The following is an 18,304-nucleotide window of genomic DNA, read 5'->3' as shown; positions in this document are numbered from 1 at the left end:
GGGTGAGCGACCAGCAACGAGAGAGACAAATCAAATTAGCGCTTTCCAGTGAGAATATAAGAGAGCATTGAAAGAGCTAGGTTATTGTTAAATCATCTCGAGGGAAAAATTCAAAAATGCTAAGTGCAATTTCCAAAGTCTCCACTTTAAAATCATGTACAAGATATTTAACCAAATGCAACTATCATGCATCAGCTAAATTACTTGCTGTAAAGACATTTTCAATGCCTGCAATGTCTCCTACTATGGAGAAAGGGGGGATTGTGTCTTGGAAATATAAAGTTGGCGAACCATTCAGCGCGGGCGATGTGATATTAGAAGTGGAAACAGATAAATCTCAAATTGATGTGGAAGCACTGGACGATGGTAAACTAGCTAAGATCCTGAAAGATGAAGGCTCTAAAGATGTTGATGTTGGTGAACCTATTGCTTATATTGCTGATGTTGATGATGATTTAGCTACTATAAAGTTACCCCAAGAGGCCAACACCGCAAATGCGAAATCTATTGAAATTAAGAAGCCATCCGCAGATAGTACTGAAGCAACACAACAACATTTAAAAAAAGCCACAGTTACACCAATAAAAACCGTTGACGGCAGCCAAGCCAATCTTGAACAGACGCTATTACCATCCGTGTCATTACTACTGGCTGAGAACAATATATCCAAACAAAAGGCTTTGAAGGAAATTGCGCCATCTGGTTCCAACGGTAGACTATTAAAGGGTGATGTGCTAGCATACCTAGGGAAAATACCACAAGATTCGGTTAACAAGGTAACAGAATTTATCAAGAAGAACGAACGTCTCGATTTATCGAACATTAAACCTATACAGCTCAAACCAAAAATAGCCGAGCAAGCTCAAACAAAAGCTGCCGACAAGCCAAAGATTACTCCTGTAGAATTTGAAGAGCAATTAGTGTTCCATGCTCCCGCCTCTATTCCGTTTGACAAACTGAGTGAATCATTGAACTCTTTCATGAAAGAAGCTTACCAGTTCTCACACGGAACACCACTAATGGACACAAATTCGAAATACTTTGACCCTATTTTCGAGGACCTTGTCACCTTGAGCCCAAGAGAGCCAAGATTTAAATTTTCCTATGACTTGATGCAAATTCCCAAAGCTAATAACATGCAAGACACGTACGGTCAAGAAGACATATTTGACCTCTTAACAGGTTCAGACGCGACTGCCTCATCAGTAAGACCCGTTGAAAAGAACTTACCTGAAAAAAACGAATATATACTAGCGTTGAATGTTAGCGTCAACAACAAGAAGTTTAATGACGCGGAGGCCAAGGCAAAAAGATTCCTTGATTACGTAAGGGAGTTAGAATCATTTTGAATAAAAAACACGCTTTTTCAGTTCGAGTTTATCATTATCAATACTGCCATTTCAAAGAATACGTAAATAATTAATAGTAGTGATTTTCCTAACTTTATTTAGTCAAAAAATTAGCCTTTTAATTCTGCTGTAACCCGTACATGCCCAAAATAGGGGGCGGGTTACACAGAATATATAACATCGTAGGTGTCTGGGTGAACAGTTTATTCCTGGCATCCACTAAATATAATGGAGCCCGCTTTTTAAGCTGGCATCCAGAAAAAAAAAGAATCCCAGCACCAAAATATTGTTTTCTTCACCAACCATCAGTTCATAGGTCCATTCTCTTAGCGCAACTACAGAGAACAGGGGCACAAACAGGCAAAAAACGGGCACAACCTCAATGGAGTGATGCAACCTGCCTGGAGTAAATGATGACACAAGGCAATTGACCCACGCATGTATCTATCTCATTTTCTTACACCTTCTATTACCTTCTGCTCTCTCTGATTTGGAAAAAGCTGAAAAAAAAGGTTGAAACCAGTTCCCTGAAATTATTCCCCTACTTGACTAATAAGTATATAAAGACGGTAGGTATTGATTGTAATTCTGTAAATCTATTTCTTAAACTTCTTAAATTCTACTTTTATAGTTAGTCTTTTTTTTAGTTTTAAAACACCAAGAACTTAGTTTCGAATAAACACACATAAACAAACAAAATGGTTAGAGTTGCTATTAACGGTTTCGGTAGAATCGGTAGATTGGTCATGAGAATTGCTTTGTCTAGACCAAACGTCGAAGTTGTTGCTTTGAACGACCCATTCATCACCAACGACTACGCTGCTTACATGTTCAAGTACGACTCCACTCACGGTAGATACGCTGGTGAAGTTTCCCACGATGACAAGCACATCATTGTCGATGGTAAGAAGATTGCTACTTACCAAGAAAGAGACCCAGCTAACTTGCCATGGGGTTCTTCCAACGTTGACATCGCCATTGACTCCACTGGTGTTTTCAAGGAATTAGACACTGCTCAAAAGCACATTGACGCTGGTGCCAAGAAGGTTGTTATCACTGCTCCATCTTCCACCGCCCCAATGTTCGTCATGGGTGTTAACGAAGAAAAATACACTTCTGACTTGAAGATTGTTTCCAACGCTTCTTGTACCACCAACTGTTTGGCTCCATTGGCCAAGGTTATCAACGATGCTTTCGGTATTGAAGAAGGTTTGATGACCACTGTCCACTCTTTGACTGCTACTCAAAAGACTGTTGACGGTCCATCCCACAAGGACTGGAGAGGTGGTAGAACCGCTTCCGGTAACATCATCCCATCCTCCACCGGTGCTGCTAAGGCTGTCGGTAAGGTCTTGCCAGAATTGCAAGGTAAGTTGACCGGTATGGCTTTCAGAGTCCCAACCGTCGATGTCTCCGTTGTTGACTTGACTGTCAAGTTGAACAAGGAAACCACCTACGATGAAATCAAGAAGGTTGTTAAGGCTGCCGCTGAAGGTAAGTTGAAGGGTGTTTTGGGTTACACCGAAGACGCTGTTGTCTCCTCTGACTTCTTGGGTGACTCTCACTCTTCCATCTTCGATGCTTCCGCTGGTATCCAATTGTCTCCAAAGTTCGTCAAGTTGGTCTCCTGGTACGACAACGAATACGGTTACTCTACCAGAGTTGTCGACTTGGTTGAACACGTTGCCAAGGCTTAAGTGAATTTACTTTAAATCTTGCATTTAAATAAATTTTCTTTTTATAGCTTTATGACTTAGTTTCAATTTATATACTATTTTAATGACATTTTCGATTCATTGATTGAAAGCTTTGTGTTTTTTCTTGATGCGCTATTGCATTGTTCTTGTCTTTTTCGCCACATGTAATATCTGTAGTAGATACCTGATACATTGTGGATGCTGAGTGAAATTTTAGTTAATAATGGAGGCGCTCTTAATAATTTTGGGGATATTGGCTTTTTTTTTTAAAGTTTACAAATGAATTTTTTCCGCCAGGATAACGATTCTGAAGTTACTCTTAGCGTTCCTATCGGTACAGCCATCAAATCATGCCTATAAATCATGCCTATATTTGCGTGCAGTCAGTATCATCTACATGAAAAAAACTCCCGCAATTTCTTATAGAATACGTTGAAAATTAAATGTACGCGCCAAGATAAGATAACATATATCTAGATGCAGTAATATACACAGATTCCCGCGGACGTGGGAAGGAAAAAATTAGATAACAAAATCTGAGTGATATGGAAATTCCGCTGTATAGCTCATATCTTTCCCTTCAACACCAGAAATGTAAAAATCTTGTTACGAAGGATCTTTTTGCTAATGTTTCTCGCTCAATCCTCATTTCTTCCCTACGAAGAGTCAAATCTACTTGTTTTCTGCCGGTATCAAGATCCATATCTTCTAGTTTCACCATCAAAGTCCAATTTCTAGTATACAGTTTATGTCCAACGTAACAGACAATCAAAATTGGAAAGGATAAGTATCCTTCAAAGAATGATTCTGCGCTGGCTCCTGAACCGCCTAATGGGAACAGAGAAGTCCAAAACGATGCTATAAGAACCAGAAATAAAACGATAAAACCATACCAGGATCCCTTGACGCCAGTTTGAGAAATGAAGGGTAATTCGTCTAAAGACCTTTCTTGAACTTTCATGGCTTGGCGAAATCTAATATGGGAAAGATTAATGGCCATCCAGCAGAAAATTGTCGATAAACCAGATAAGGCACTCAACCATGTAAAGACTTCAGCTTGCTTATCACTTGCTGCCACAAAGGAAAGCAAACCAAAAAACAAAGTTAACAAGATAGCATTCATTGGTCTACCCCTTTTGTCAACACGGTTCAAAAATTTTGGTAAATTACCAATATGAGCCATGGCGACCATACACCTTGAACATGCATAAACAGCACTGTTAGCCACGGAAACAACAGCAATCAAAATAATGGCGTTCATTAATGATGGTAGACCTTTAATACCCCCGTTTTCAATTGCGATAACCAGAGGAGATGAGGCAGCGTCCACTGAACTTGAACCGTTTAGTAACCTAGGGTCATTGGATGGAACCAAGCAACCAATCAAAGTCAATATAGTCACATAAGAGGCGGTAATCAGCCAAAAAGTTCTCTTTGCTGCCTTGGGAATGGTTTCTCTTGGATTTTTACTTTCAGCAGCGGAGACAGCAGTCATTTCAATACCGGAATAAGAAAAGGCAGCGGTAACAAAAACTGAACATAAACCTTTAAACTGAGTTCCCGAGCTGTGCCCTACAAAAGCGCCTGGGTCATGCCAGTATTTACCACCAATGTAACCGCCGTGAGGCCCACCACCACAGGACAAAACAATACCTAAGATAGTAAAGCCAATGATGGAGAGGATTTTAATCATGGACAATACAAATTCGGTCTCACCAAATGACTTAACATCCAACATATTAGCCAGTGCAATGGTGGCATAAAAGATAGCAACCCAGGCGTCGGAATTAATTTTATCATTCCAGTATTTTATAGTAATAGATGCGGCCACTAATTCCAAGGGTAGAAGAACTAGCCATTGTGCTAAATAGTTTAAGTTCACTGCGAATGCAAATGAAGGCTCAATAAAACGCATACTGTAAACATTGAACCCACCAACAACGGGAAAAGCAGCGGACAGCTCACCAAGAGAGTTAATCACAGTAAAAAGACATGTACTGATAATAACCCAATCAATAACTAAACTGGCCGGACCACCTGTAGATAAAGCAGCACCCGTATTCACATATAAACCAGTACCTATTGCACCCCCGACAGCTAGAGTTAAAAGATGTCTCACGGATAGATCTTTACTCAGGTTGGTGTTGTTGATGTCTTCCTGCTCTGTGTCTTCATTACGACGGAAGCGATCTGAAGAGGTAATATCGTTTGTGGTTTGGTTTATGCCAGGTGAATCCTTGCTACTTAATGGAAATGCAGAATCGGTTTTGGAAGTTAGTTCGGTAACAAATGTAGTAGATTCTTTTTCATTCTCGAAGGCTGGAGAAGTAGCCGGCTTGAATCCGTCAACTACATCTGCCCAATATTCCTTTTTCAATGGGTTTCTAGGCATTTTTGATTTTGAGGTTGTATATCTGTATTTGTGTACTAATGAGTCAGATAGCGATAATATTATACGTCAAAAAAACTTGGGAAGGACAATGAATTGTAATAACGCTGATGATATGTTGTTTTGATGAATTTTCTCCCAAAGCTATCTTTTATGACACAACAATGGACAAACTAGCACTATAACGATCGCAACAAATCTAACAGGGTGATCAATAAGGCGGAATGCACCTACTTCAACTCCTTAGCAGCAAAATTAAATAATTTGCAATTTTTTTTTTCAAGCTTCGAAAAACGGCACTAGGAGCATTTGTCGTTTCTTTTTTCCGAGAGTAAGGTGACAATTTAATGGACTAGGAAAAACTCAAAACGATGAGATGACTCGGGAAAAAAATAGCAAAAAGAAGGAACATCGGTCAGAAAGGGAAATGACGATCCTTAGTGTTTCTTGAAATAAACGAATTTTGCGTACTTGTAACAAAATTACTTTTCATTACCCCTTACACTTGTGTAATGACAAATGTTTTTGTAAGGAATTATGTTCGCCCAGGAATAGATGACATAATCTTGATAACGTGAAACAGTTTAACGGGAGATTAACATGGTAGACATACGATGATGAAGATCTATTGTAAATTTCCAGGTTGAATACAAAACGGAACTAGTGTTCTTCCACAAACACGAATATCTTTTTATTTGCGAACAAGAATTGAGAAAAGAAAAAATACACGGTAAGATATATAGAAATAAGATGTACAGATCATTATACGCACCCTAAGGGACTAGTTTGTGTGAGTGAATGGCTGTGAAGTTTTATATTTATCTTTATCTAAAGAAGAATTTACCTGTTTTTTTCGGAAAACTAGTGCGCCAAGAGAGTAATTAGGTAGACCGGGTAGATTTTTCCGTAACCTTGGTGTCCCATTTTCTTAATGATAAGTATCGATCTGTGGAGAGGGGTAAAAAAACTTCTCCTCGAGGTTATGAGAACTCACAAAGGGAAATTGATATTTCTACACAGTAATATTATATATTCTTCTTTATACACTTCACCCATTATTCTATCACATTATGAATTCTTGTGTTTCAGCCCCATTAAATCTGATGACGGTTTTCCATTTTTGTGTCATATTTTTACATTGTGTATGATAACGTAGTAGCTTGTGAACGATAGGTAGTAATTAATTCTGTTGGTAATTAATTGTTGAACTGTAGTGTCAATCAAGAATAAATGCAGATCTTCTTATTCTATATAAGAGAAGTATAGAATACAGCCTTATTAGTAATATTAAACATGCTCATATGATTATCATGAAAGCATATTATGATTTCAATGTCATGACTTACATCCGTATATGTGCAAACACCAAGTTGATCATTTGAGCAATAGGTGTTTAACTTACTTTGCCCACAATGCCACTTAGTGTGTTATCATTCTCCATCGTGAAACATCAATGATGTGTGGCGTCCGATTACTTCATATGGTCACTAATGGATTAGTTATGAAGAAGTATGAGTAGCTATTTTAAGAGATTCTAATTCAAACATTATAGCAAACACAGAATTTCGGCAGACAAGTAAAATGTTATATCTTCGATATTTCAAGATGAAGCGGTGGCTCAATGGTAGAGCTTTCGACTCCAATTAAATCTTGGAAATTCCACGGAATAAGATTGCAATCGAAGGGTTGCAGGTTCAATTCCTGTCCGTTTCATTTTATTATTTAATTTTTTTTTTTTCGGAAAAAGAGGCTGGACAAATATCGCGAACCGCGTGAAGTGGCTTAGTTTTCCTTATTCGGTTGAATTGATGACGCGTTTTCCCAGCCCATCGATTTTTTTGGCGACTATTTCGATGGCGTTTTCCAGGAAAGTAAAAATAGATCTGAGCTATAATGCATTAGAACCTCTGAGGGCTTGCTTTTCGTGGTATGGGATACGAAAATGACATTATTAATTGCAAGGGCAGTTTCTTTTCGCTCGATCAAGAAGCAATGTTTCCGAATCGGGAATGTGATATAATTAGAGCGTATGGTTACTGGTTTCCCTCATGCAACAATGGATGTTATATAAATACTTGCTGGTTAGTAACATGAAAAAGAACAAAAGGTGAAACACTTTTGGAACTTTCAATAATTGCCTACTCCTCTCCATATTCTACATTTCTACTAAATAGCAAGAGAAAGGTTAAGATAATATAATATTCATAATAATTCAATACAGCAAAAAACCATGAAAGTGCTTGACCTACTAACGGTACTCAGTGCCTCTTCATTATTATCTACATTCGCGGCTGCCGAAAGTACTGCTACTGCAGACAGTACAACTGCAGCTTCTAGCACTGCTTCGTGTAACCCGTTAAAAACTACAGGTTGTACGCCGGATACAGCTTTGGCAACTAGTTTTAGCGAAGATTTCTCATCTTCATCCAAATGGTTTACCGACTTGAAGCACGCAGGTGAAATCAAGTACGGTTCAGACGGTTTGTCAATGACACTGGCGAAAAGATACGATAATCCAAGTTTGAAGTCTAACTTTTATATCATGTATGGTAAATTGGAAGTTATCTTAAAAGCTGCCAATGGTACCGGTATTGTTTCATCATTCTATTTACAAAGTGATGATTTGGATGAAATTGATATTGAATGGGTGGGTGGTGACAACACTCAGTTCCAATCTAACTTCTTTTCTAAAGGTGATACCACAACATACGACAGAGGCGAATTTCACGGTGTCGACACTCCTACCGACAAATTTCATAACTACACTTTAGATTGGGCGATGGACAAGACGACTTGGTACCTCGATGGAGAGTCTGTCAGAGTATTATCAAACACATCAAGTGAGGGTTACCCACAATCTCCTATGTACCTAATGATGGGTATCTGGGCCGGTGGTGACCCAGACAATGCTGCTGGTACCATTGAATGGGCTGGTGGTGAAACCAACTACAATGACGCTCCATTCACTATGTACATTGAAAAGGTCATTGTAACTGATTATTCTACCGGTAAAAAGTACACATATGGTGACCAATCTGGTTCTTGGGAATCTATTGAAGCTGACGGTGGTTCTATTTACGGCAGGTATGACCAAGCCCAAGAAGATTTCGCAGTTTTAGCCAACGGTGGTAGTATTTCCAGCAGCTCTACATCCTCTTCTACTGTATCTTCCTCGGCGTCTTCCACTGTATCTTCCTCGGTTTCTTCCACTGTGTCCTCCTCGGCTTCTTCCACTGTGTCTTCCTCGGTTTCTTCCACTGTATCTTCTTCGTCTTCTGTATCTTCCTCTTCATCCACATCTCCATCTTCTTCGACCGCTACTTCATCTAAAACACTTGCTTCCTCATCAGTCACCACATCTAGTTCCATTAGTTCATTCGAAAAGCAATCCTCCTCTTCATCCAAGAAAACAGTGGCTTCCTCTTCTACAAGTGAGTCCATTATTTCCTCCACTAAGACCCCAGCCACTGTTTCCTCTACCACTAGGTCTACAGTTGCCCCAACTACTCAACAATCTTCCGTATCATCGGACAGTCCTGTACAAGATAAGGGTGGTGTCGCAACATCAAGTAATGACGTGACCAGTTCTACTACCCAGATATCAAGCAAATACACATCTACAATCCAAAGTTCTTCCTCCGAAGCCAGCTCGACAAACTCTGTTCAAATTTCTAACGGTGCTGATTTAGCTCAGAGTTTACCAAGAGAGGGAAAACTTTTTTCCGTACTCGTAGCTTTACTAGCCTTGCTATAAGTGGAAAATTTCTTTTAGAACAATATTCGTAGATCACTAAGTAACATTTGAGACCGAAAAAAATAATAGCATAATAAAAATAAATACTAAATTTTAATACAACAGAAAGTCTTATACCTAAAGCATGATTTTTCCTTTTATTATTAAGGGTACGGTTCATACAAAGGAAATTTATGTCATCGTGTTTTAAAGAAAAAAAGAAAGCCCTGTAGGGGGCTCGAACCCCTAACCTTATGATTAAGAGTCATACGCGCTACCGATTGCGCCAACAAGGCTATTCTATTATTGGAAATCTGACCTCTCAGGTTTAATATGTAATTAAGAATCTATAGACTCGATTATCCACATTTCTTTCTTTTTTAGTCTTCTGAGATTTGGGTGAATAATTCTGAGAGATGGGTGAATTTCGAGATAATTGTTGGGATTCCATTGTTTGATAAAGGCTATAATATTAGGTATACAGAATATACTAGAAGTTCTCCTCGAGGATCTAGGAATCCTCAAAATGGAATCTATATTTCTACATACTAATATTACGATTATTCCTCATTCCGTTTTATATGTTTCATTATTACATTATCAATCCTCGCATTTCAGCTTCCTCTAACTTCAATGACCGCTTCTCATAACTTATGCCATCATCTAACACCGTATATGATAATATATTAGTAAAACGAATACTACTAAATAAAAGATAATTTAGAGTTTCATTCCAACAATAGATGATAGTTGTAGTCCTTATTCTAACAGTTTATAATTCTCGAAGAAAACTTCTATTACATTTATGCCACAGTTACCCTTTCTAATAGGAAACTAAGTTCCATAAATTGTCATCAAGTTCTAACGCTGCCAAGATAGAAAACCATCAAACGTTAAAATATAAAGTGCGGTTGGATAAAAACTAGAGACATCGACGCTGTACGAAGAAAATATCGAAAGCTATCTCAAGGAACATAAAAATCCAATTCTGTAACAATTATATGCTGAATAGGTAAATTACAAAATAGAATTGTTAGATTTCGTTCTTAGCGAAGACAATAATGATATATAACATATATCAAAACATTCTCCTTTTGAGGTATTGAAAACATGCAAGTAGAAAGGCAATTGAACGTTTTATGTAATGGTTTCTTATCTTGATTTTATACGTCACCTCTCATTAATCCTTTTATCCCCCCAATTCTCATGGTTCAGTTTCCATTGAATCTGATGACAGTTGAGTTTTATTCTACCGACTCCATAACTTGTGCCAACTTTTAAAATAGTTCAAGGTAATGTCTTAATGAATTCTCTACTAATTAATGCTCAATAGCTGGTTTTTATTTTAGGAGTGTGTTTAACGTTTGACTTCACGTCCATGGGGTCATCTTGTAACGGACACGGTTTTTTTGGTCTTTCATTGTTTTCGCTTTCGATACGCGCTAGGAAGTAAATAAAGAAAAAAAAGCGTTGTTCATATACATACACAATATACGTGATTTTAGAATAGAGTATAAAGTTTTCATCATGGAAAGATTATTGACGGTTCCTATTGTTTGAATGTTAACGCTGACCAGGAAATGAATTTAGATTTAGGTTCTACTGTACGAGGCTATGAATCAGATAAAGACACATTTCCGCAATCGAAAGGCGTTAGCTCATCTCAAAAAGAGCAGCATAGTCAACTGAATCAGACAAAAATAGCTTATGAACAGAGACTTCTAAATGATTTAGAGGATATGGATGATCCTTTAGATTTGTTTTTAGATTATATGATATGGATTAGCACCAGCTATATTGAAGTAGATTCTGAATCAGGTCAAGAAGTTCTCCGAAGTACAATGGAAAGATGCTTGATTTACATACAAGATATGGAAACCTATAGGAACGATCCCAGATTTTTAAAAATTTGGATTTGGTATATAAATTTGTTTCTTAGCAACAACTTCCACGAGAGTGAAAATACTTTTAAATATATGTTTAACAAGGGAATCGGAACAAAGCTTTCGTTATTTTATGAAGAGTTCTCCAAGCTACTAGAAAATGCTCAATTTTTTCTAGAAGCAAAGGTGTTATTAGAACTAGGGGCTGAAAACAATTGCAGGCCTTACAACAGACTATTAAGGTCATTAAGCAATTATGAAGACAGACTCCGAGAAATGAACATCGTAGAAAACCAGAACAGTGTACCTGATTCAAGGGAAAGATTGAAGGGAAGGTTAATTTATAGAACAGCACCATTTTTCATTCGTAAATTTTTAACCTCATCATTGATGACTGATGACAAGGAAAATCGTGCGAACCTGAACTCTAATGTTGGAGTTGGTAAGTCTGCTCCTAACGTATATCAAGATTCTATAGTGGTTGCTGACTTTAAGTCAGAAACAGAGAGGCTTAATTTGAATAGCTCTAAACAGCCCTCTAACCAACGCTTGAAGAATGGAAATAAAAAAACTTCAATATATGCAGATCAAAAGCAATCTAACAATCCAGTCTACAAACTAATCAATACTCCGGGACGGAAACCTGAACGGATAGTTTTTAATTTTAATCTAATATATCCAGAAAATGATGAGGAGTTCAACACCGAAGAAATATTGGCAATGATTAAGGGACTTTACAAGGTACAGCGCAGAGGTAAGAAGCACACCGAAGATTATACAAGTGACAAAAATAGGAAGAAACGTAAGCTCGATGTGCTGGTAGAGAGACGGCAAGACTTACCTTCATCACAGCCACCCGTTGTCCCCAAATCTACGCGAATTGAGGTGTTTAAAGATGACGATAATCCCAGCCAGAGCACACACCATAAAAATACACAGGTACAAGTGCAAACGACAACGTCTATTTTACCTTTGAAGCCTGTGGTTGATGGAAACCTCGCGCATGAGACACCAGTGAAGCCCTCACTAACATCCAACGCTTCCCGTTCACCTACAGTAACAGCTTTTTCAAAAGACGCTATAAATGAGGTCTTTTCCATGTTCAATCAACATTATTCAACCCCGGGTGCGCTATTAGATGGTGATGATACCACTACAAGTAAATTCAACGTCTTCGAAAATTTTACCCAAGAATTTACAGCAAAGAATATTGAAGATTTAACTGAAGTTAAAGATCCTAAACAAGAGACGGTGTCACAACAAACTACCTCAACAAATGAAACCAACGATCGATATGAAAGATTGTCGAATAGTAGCACACGGCCAGAAAAGGCAGACTACATGACGCCTATAAAAGAAACTACTGAAACAGATGTGGTACCTATAATCCAGACACCTAAGGAACAAATAAGGACAGAAGATAAGAAATCGGGGGATAATACAGAAACACAAACTCAATTAACAAGCACAACCATTCAAAGTTCTCCATTTCTCACACAACCTGAACCACAAGCAGAAAAGCTTTTACAAACTGCAGAACATTCGGAAAAGAGTAAAGAGCATTACCCAACGATCATACCTCCCTTCACTAAAATAAAAAATCAACCGCCTGTCATTATTGAAAACCCACTTAGTAATAATTTAAGAGCGAAGTTTTTATCCGAAATTTCGCCCCCATTATTCCAATATAACACCTTTTATAACTACAACCAAGAATTGAAAATGAGTTCTCTATTGAAAAAAATCCATAGGGTATCCCGCAACGAAAACAAGAACCCAATTGTTGACTTCAAGAAGACGGGTGATTTATATTGTATACGCGGAGAATTAGGCGAAGGAGGTTATGCCACTGTATATCTAGCAGAATCTAGTCAAGGACATCTGCGAGCGTTGAAAGTAGAAAAACCTGCAAGTGTATGGGAATATTACATAATGAGCCAAGTGGAGTTTAGGTTGAGGAAGAGCACAATATTAAAGTCAATAATCAACGCTAGTGCTTTACACTTGTTCCTTGATGAGAGCTACCTTGTTTTAAACTACGCCAGTCAAGGTACGGTCTTGGATTTAATTAATTTACAACGGGAAAAGGCAATTGACGGCAACGGAATAATGGATGAATATTTGTGCATGTTTATCACTGTCGAGCTAATGAAAGTACTTGAAAAGATACATGAAGTGGGAATAATACATGGCGATTTGAAACCAGATAACTGCATGATCAGATTAGAAAAACCAGGCGAACCCCTGGGTGCTCATTATATGCGCAATGGAGAGGATGGCTGGGAAAACAAGGGAATCTATTTAATAGATTTCGGTAGATCATTTGATATGACACTGTTACCACCTGGAACGAAATTCAAATCAAATTGGAAGGCTGATCAGCAAGATTGCTGGGAAATGCGTGCGGGCAAGCCATGGAGTTATGAAGCGGATTATTATGGATTAGCAGGCGTCATACATTCGATGCTTTTTGGAAAATTCATAGAAACAATCCAGCTGCAGAATGGACGATGCAAATTGAAGAACCCATTCAAAAGGTATTGGAAAAAAGAAATATGGGGCGTTATATTTGATTTACTGTTAAATAGCGGTCAAGCTTCCAATCAAGCTTTGCCGATGACTGAAAAGATTGTTGAAATAAGGAATTTGATAGAAAGCCATCTGGAACAGCACGCAGAAAATCACTTAAGAAACGTAATTCTAAGCATTGAAGAGGAGTTATCACATTTTCAATATAAGGGGAAACCGTCAAGGAGATTTTAGTGAATAAATATGCCTTCATCTCCCGCATAGGTGACTTTTTGGTGTCCTGCCAGATTCCATAGCAATGACAACACAACTTCAGGTAGAGCCAATTGTAACATTAATATATAAAAGGTAATATAAAACTAGCAGGTTCTCAGGTTGAGTAAATATATTCTTTTTTAATCTTGACATCTGTCACTTATGGAAAAACAAGTACCAAAAAAATGGCGATAATGTTATGATATTATTTTACTGAAGCTCTTCATACATCGAGTATGTAGCAATTGCTCCACTTGTTACCGCGAAAACTAACAAGAATAAAAAATAGATGTCTTGATTCGCAATTCGCAGTATATTTCATCTAATAGCTGCAGAGCCAATTGGGATGTTACTGGTAGTGCTACCTTTCGATGTGTTCTGTTATCACCCCAGACGATAATTATTATTGTAGATTTTTCCCTATTCTTCCTCGAAGGGCTTTTTCAAATTTTTTTTTTTTTCATTTTTTCATATTGAGCTCTCTCATCTCATCCATCAATTTATGACGCACCTACTCTAATAACGACAAGTTTATTCTTCTTAAAACGGTATCAATTTAATTTAAAAATTAAAAATAGCTCAAAAAAATCAACAAAAAATTGAGTGATGACTTCACAATTGAATGAATTAGTGGAATTTCTGCATTCACCACAACCTGCCGTAAGACAGATTGCCATTGATAATCTAGTTGGATTTAGTGCTGGTCCCACTTCAAAAGTTTTCAAAAATGATAGCTACAGACCCATTAAGGATATAATAAAAATGATCATGGATCCAGAACACGGCACCCGTGTTATTATTCAGCAAGGTGTCACTATATTGGTCAATTTATCTGAAGACAAGTTAGTAAGAAATATTATATTGAGCGATGACAAGAAGTTCTTAAAATTTTTGGTTTGGAAAATTGTCGATTTAACCAATCCAAATGCCGATATAATGTGTATCTTATTAAGCAACTTAGCCAAGGATGACGGCATTCTTGCTGTTCTGAATATCAAAAGGAATTCAAGCGGTGAGGAGGTCGATGATGGTTTGAAGTTAGCAGCTTTAAATAAAGAAGTTTTCAAAAGTTTGAGAGCCATGGATTGTTTAATGGATTGCTTTGTTAAGGGTTATGATAAAAAATTAACAAAATATGCCAGTTTCAATTATTTAGCCTTTTTTTTTGCGGATATCTCGAGGTTTAAATTGGGCAGGATGTATTTTATTGAAGAGCAGGAATACGATGGGGTTGTTCCTATTTCAAAATTGCTAGTATTTACCGAAAAATATGATGCAAAGGTAAGAAGAGAAGGTGTCGCTTCCACAATTAAAAATTCCCTATTTGATTCTGAAACTCATGAAAGGTTACTCAAAGATGAAAAAATAAACTTGTTGCCTTACATCCTGCTACCTATTGCTAGTGCTAAAGATTCTGAAATTGATGAGGAAGATATGTTCAATTTACCAGATGAACTTCAATTATTACCAGAGGACAAGGAAAGAGACCCGATTCCTGCAATTATATGCTGTCATTTAGAAAGTATTCTTTTGCTATGTACAACGCATGCTGGAAGAGAATACTTAAGAGACAAGTCCGTTTATCCACTAGTGAGGGAGCTGCATAAAAACGTTGAGAATGAAGATATTGGTGAATTATGTTACAGAATTGTTAATATGTTAATGAGAGGCGAGCCAGGTGCGGGAGCAGTGGAAGAGATGCCATCAAAGAATGCGGAAGAGGAAGAAGAGGAGGAGAGTGAAGAAGAAGAAGATGACGACGAAGAAGATGAAATTGTCGAAGTGGCCTAGGTCACTTTCAAGGACAGTTCACATAGCATAGAATTGTATAATACAGAAATAACAATATATTAGAGTTTAGTAGAATTCTGAGTCTTTTCTCAAAAAAAAGGCAGAAAAAAAGACTAGATAAAAAAGTATACTTACTGCAACTAAAATGACAGTATAATGTAACTACATAAGATTAAATGGAAAGAAAAAGGAAAGAATGAAAAGAACGAAAACTAAATAACCTATTAAGTACATAACATTATAAACTAACCTACTCTTTCTTTAATTCCATGTGGTCATTGCCAACCTTTCGACACAATTTTTTTACAATGGCAAACATTAGCTTTTTATTCTCTGCGCCAGGATATTTTCTTCTGATGAACTTTCCAAACTCTTTGATATTGACTTTGCCATCACCAATAGCCTCGATGATATCTTTTTCTGTTATTGTAGGCGCTGGAGTTTCTTCCCTTTCTGCCACTGTAGAATTCAAGCCTTCCTCTTGTTTGATTGGCGAAGGCACTGTATTCGATGCATTATTACTACTATCTACAGCTTTTGTCGTCTGTGGATTCCATTCTCCCTCTGGGAAGCTTTTCAGTATTTTCTTATCCCCCTTCAAGATAATGACACAGTTTTTAATACTTTTCACCCTCAAAGTTGGCTCTTTATGCACATGCGCATTTGTAGCTTTCTTTTGCTGTTTCTTTGGAGAAGATCTCTTGGATTTGGATAGAGTGTCCGAATCTTCTTCCTTTTTAACGGGCGATTCATTCTCTTTGTTTTCAATATCGGATTCAGATAAGTATGGGTTGATCTCATTTTCATCCGATGAGTATAGTGCTGCAAGTTCTGTCTTTTGTAATGCCTTCTTAATTCTTTCACCATCCTCATCAATCTTCTTTTCCCCAAATAACTCATCTTCTTCGTTTTCGGAAGGAGCTTCTTCATCACGAAGCCCCATCGCATTAGCTTGCAGCATCTCCTTCTTGATTCTTTGTTCTGATTCTTTATTTTCTTGTTCATTACCATCTATAATAGGTGCCTCCTCATCATCGGCAAACTCTTCATCATAATCTAACTCTACTTCTGAATTGTCATCACGATCATCTTCATCCATAGCTTGTTGATCAGCGACGGCTTTAAGCTTTCTTCTTGTTCTGTCATATCTAGTTGTAGTTGTACCTATATTATCCAAATGCTTCATCAACCAACGTGGCACTTCACCACTTTTTTTGTCCATTCTTTTTTCTGCTTCGTCAATGGTCAAAGTAGCATATTTATTTCTTGCGGTAAACTTATAAACCTTATCAGCAGGAATCATGGTAAAACTTCCATCATCTTCTACACTTAACAAGACATAAGAATCTGAGTTACCTGCTTCATAAGAACCCACCCATGTATTGTACCCATCAAAATCTTCCATAACCCATGGATAAAATTCCTCAAATCTCAGCTTTTTGGCGTTCTCATCAAGAACTTTTAATTGACGAGTTTTCCTTCTCAAATTTCCTCGTTTGGCCCTACCGCCTCCATCTGGTGCCACATCTGCTAGTGGATCCATAGTTCCTTCTTCAAATTCCGGTTCGTTAGTCACTTCTTTTCCGTCGTACTTGACCATTCCAACTTTAGTAGGGTCTTCAGCTGGGCCTGCATCCTCTAGTTTTGTCACTAACGGCCTTCCGTTAGCTAGATTCGCTGTAGATGCATTGCCATCCAAACCGTTAGCTGCACTAGTTGAACCATTTGACAGTCCATTACTTTCAACGGCGGATACAGTAGTAGGACTAGCAGGAGGGACAGAAGAGCCAGTTACAGTAGGAATGGAGGAGTTCACACCGTTGGCCGTGTTGTCTTTAGTAACTGAATCAACAGTAGGTGTCTGAGACCCATCTTTAACAGTATTATTGAGCGAGACCGTTCCTGATTTATTCATACCACCCGAGTTAGGAGTACTTCTTTCTTGCTCTGCTTTTTTTTTATACTCAGAAATTTCTTTTTGCCTTTGAACAATTTCTGCTCTTGTTAGCTGAAACTGCAAGTTTCTCGTATCCTTCCTATGCAGTCTTACGGGAAGATGGAAGTCTGTTACAGGGTTTATCTTTTTTTTACTCTGAAACTTCAAAAGATGTGTCCTCATGTTTTCTAAATCCTCCTTTGGAATAGCTCTTAAGGGAAATTCATTATATTCATTAGGATCTTCGTCCTTTACTTTAACATTGCTCCTGCCAGCATCGGCCTCGACACCGATTTGCAAAAGCATTTTCTCTCTCTCTTCAGCATACTCAGGATCATCCTTTTTGACAAGAGATCCCCTGCTGTTGTCTCCATTTGGTACGCCTGGGGAACTAGAATTGCTGCCGTTTTGACCCATTCTCATCCTCAGGAAATTTCTTCTCATTCTGTCTCTTTTAATGAAGGGAGAGGCATTCGTCGGACCTCCCCCGTTTCTACTGCCTGGTGGATTGCGTCTGGACATCCTTGCGCTTACTCGAATAGGCCTCCCTAGCTATTCTTCAACCTTTCGAACCATCCATACTTCTTACTATCATAATTTTTATTTTATCATGGAGGCGAGAAGGTCCTTATTCGAGCATCACTAAGAACGGAACTCGAACATTTACAAAGTAGAAAAATTTTATGAAAATTAATTGTTCTTTCTTCAGAATACAAATTAGTCATTGTCAAAAAGAGATTAG

General features: G+C 37.9%; 7 protein-coding genes and 2 non-coding genes across 9 annotated transcripts, besides 1 other annotated feature; 6 read left to right on the top strand and 3 right to left on the bottom strand.

Moving 5' to 3' along the window:
- Nucleotides 1-116: 116 nt before the first annotated feature.
- Nucleotides 117-1,349, top strand: PDX1 (Pdx1p; the record flags this gene model as incomplete). Its single annotated transcript, NM_001181322.1, has 1 exon — nucleotides 117-1,349. The coding sequence occupies one exon, from the start codon at nucleotides 117-119 to the stop codon at nucleotides 1,347-1,349; it is 1,233 nt and encodes a 410-aa protein (NP_011709.1).
- A 698-nt stretch (nucleotides 1,350-2,047) lies between these two features.
- TDH3 (glyceraldehyde-3-phosphate dehydrogenase (phosphorylating) TDH3) lies at nucleotides 2,048-3,046 on the top strand (the record flags this gene model as incomplete). Its single annotated transcript, NM_001181321.3, has 1 exon — nucleotides 2,048-3,046. One exon carries the CDS (start codon nucleotides 2,048-2,050, stop codon nucleotides 3,044-3,046), a length of 999 nt encoding a protein of 332 aa, NP_011708.3.
- Nucleotides 3,047-3,626: 580 nt separating this feature from the next.
- Nucleotides 3,627-5,438, bottom strand: HIP1 (histidine permease; the record flags this gene model as incomplete). Its single annotated transcript, NM_001181320.1, has 1 exon — nucleotides 3,627-5,438. One exon carries the CDS (start codon nucleotides 5,436-5,438, stop codon nucleotides 3,627-3,629), a length of 1,812 nt encoding a protein of 603 aa, NP_011707.1.
- Nucleotides 5,439-7,042: 1,604 nt separating this feature from the next.
- YNCG0042C lies at nucleotides 7,043-7,148 on the top strand. The gene is made up of 2 exons: nucleotides 7,043-7,078; nucleotides 7,113-7,148. It is a non-coding gene; the product is annotated as a tRNA-Trp (tRNA).
- Nucleotides 7,149-7,665: 517 nt separating this feature from the next.
- Nucleotides 7,666-9,189, top strand: CRH1 (transglycosylase; the record flags this gene model as incomplete). The annotated part of the gene is made up of 1 exon (NM_001181318.1): nucleotides 7,666-9,189. The coding sequence occupies one exon, from the start codon at nucleotides 7,666-7,668 to the stop codon at nucleotides 9,187-9,189; it is 1,524 nt and encodes a 507-aa protein (NP_011705.1).
- Nucleotides 9,190-9,391: 202 nt separating this feature from the next.
- YNCG0041W lies at nucleotides 9,392-9,464 on the bottom strand. The gene has a single exon. It is a non-coding gene; the product is annotated as a tRNA-Lys (tRNA).
- A 114-nt stretch (nucleotides 9,465-9,578) lies between these two features.
- Nucleotides 9,579-9,907: a long terminal repeat (Ty1 LTR).
- Nucleotides 9,908-10,748: 841 nt separating this feature from the next.
- BUB1 (protein kinase BUB1) lies at nucleotides 10,749-13,814 on the top strand (the record flags this gene model as incomplete). The annotated part of the gene is made up of 1 exon (NM_001181317.3): nucleotides 10,749-13,814. One exon carries the CDS (start codon nucleotides 10,749-10,751, stop codon nucleotides 13,812-13,814), a length of 3,066 nt encoding a protein of 1,021 aa, NP_011704.3.
- Nucleotides 13,815-14,441: 627 nt separating this feature from the next.
- On the top strand, nucleotides 14,442-15,626 carry HGH1 (Hgh1p; the record flags this gene model as incomplete). The annotated part of the gene is made up of 1 exon (NM_001181316.3): nucleotides 14,442-15,626. One exon carries the CDS (start codon nucleotides 14,442-14,444, stop codon nucleotides 15,624-15,626), a length of 1,185 nt encoding a protein of 394 aa, NP_011703.3.
- A 250-nt stretch (nucleotides 15,627-15,876) lies between these two features.
- Nucleotides 15,877-18,084, bottom strand: TFG1 (transcription factor IIF subunit TFG1; the record flags this gene model as incomplete). Its single annotated transcript, NM_001181315.1, has 1 exon — nucleotides 15,877-18,084. One exon carries the CDS (start codon nucleotides 18,082-18,084, stop codon nucleotides 15,877-15,879), a length of 2,208 nt encoding a protein of 735 aa, NP_011702.1.
- Between the last annotated feature and the right edge of the window lie 220 nt (nucleotides 18,085-18,304).

This window comes from Saccharomyces cerevisiae, chromosome VII, assembly GCF_000146045.2.
Source record: "Saccharomyces cerevisiae S288C chromosome VII, complete sequence".
NCBI classification, from domain to species: domain Eukaryota; kingdom Fungi; phylum Ascomycota; class Saccharomycetes; order Saccharomycetales; family Saccharomycetaceae; genus Saccharomyces; species Saccharomyces cerevisiae.
Note: the sequence above shows the minus strand (reverse complement) of the source record. Positions and strands in the feature narration are given on the sequence as shown.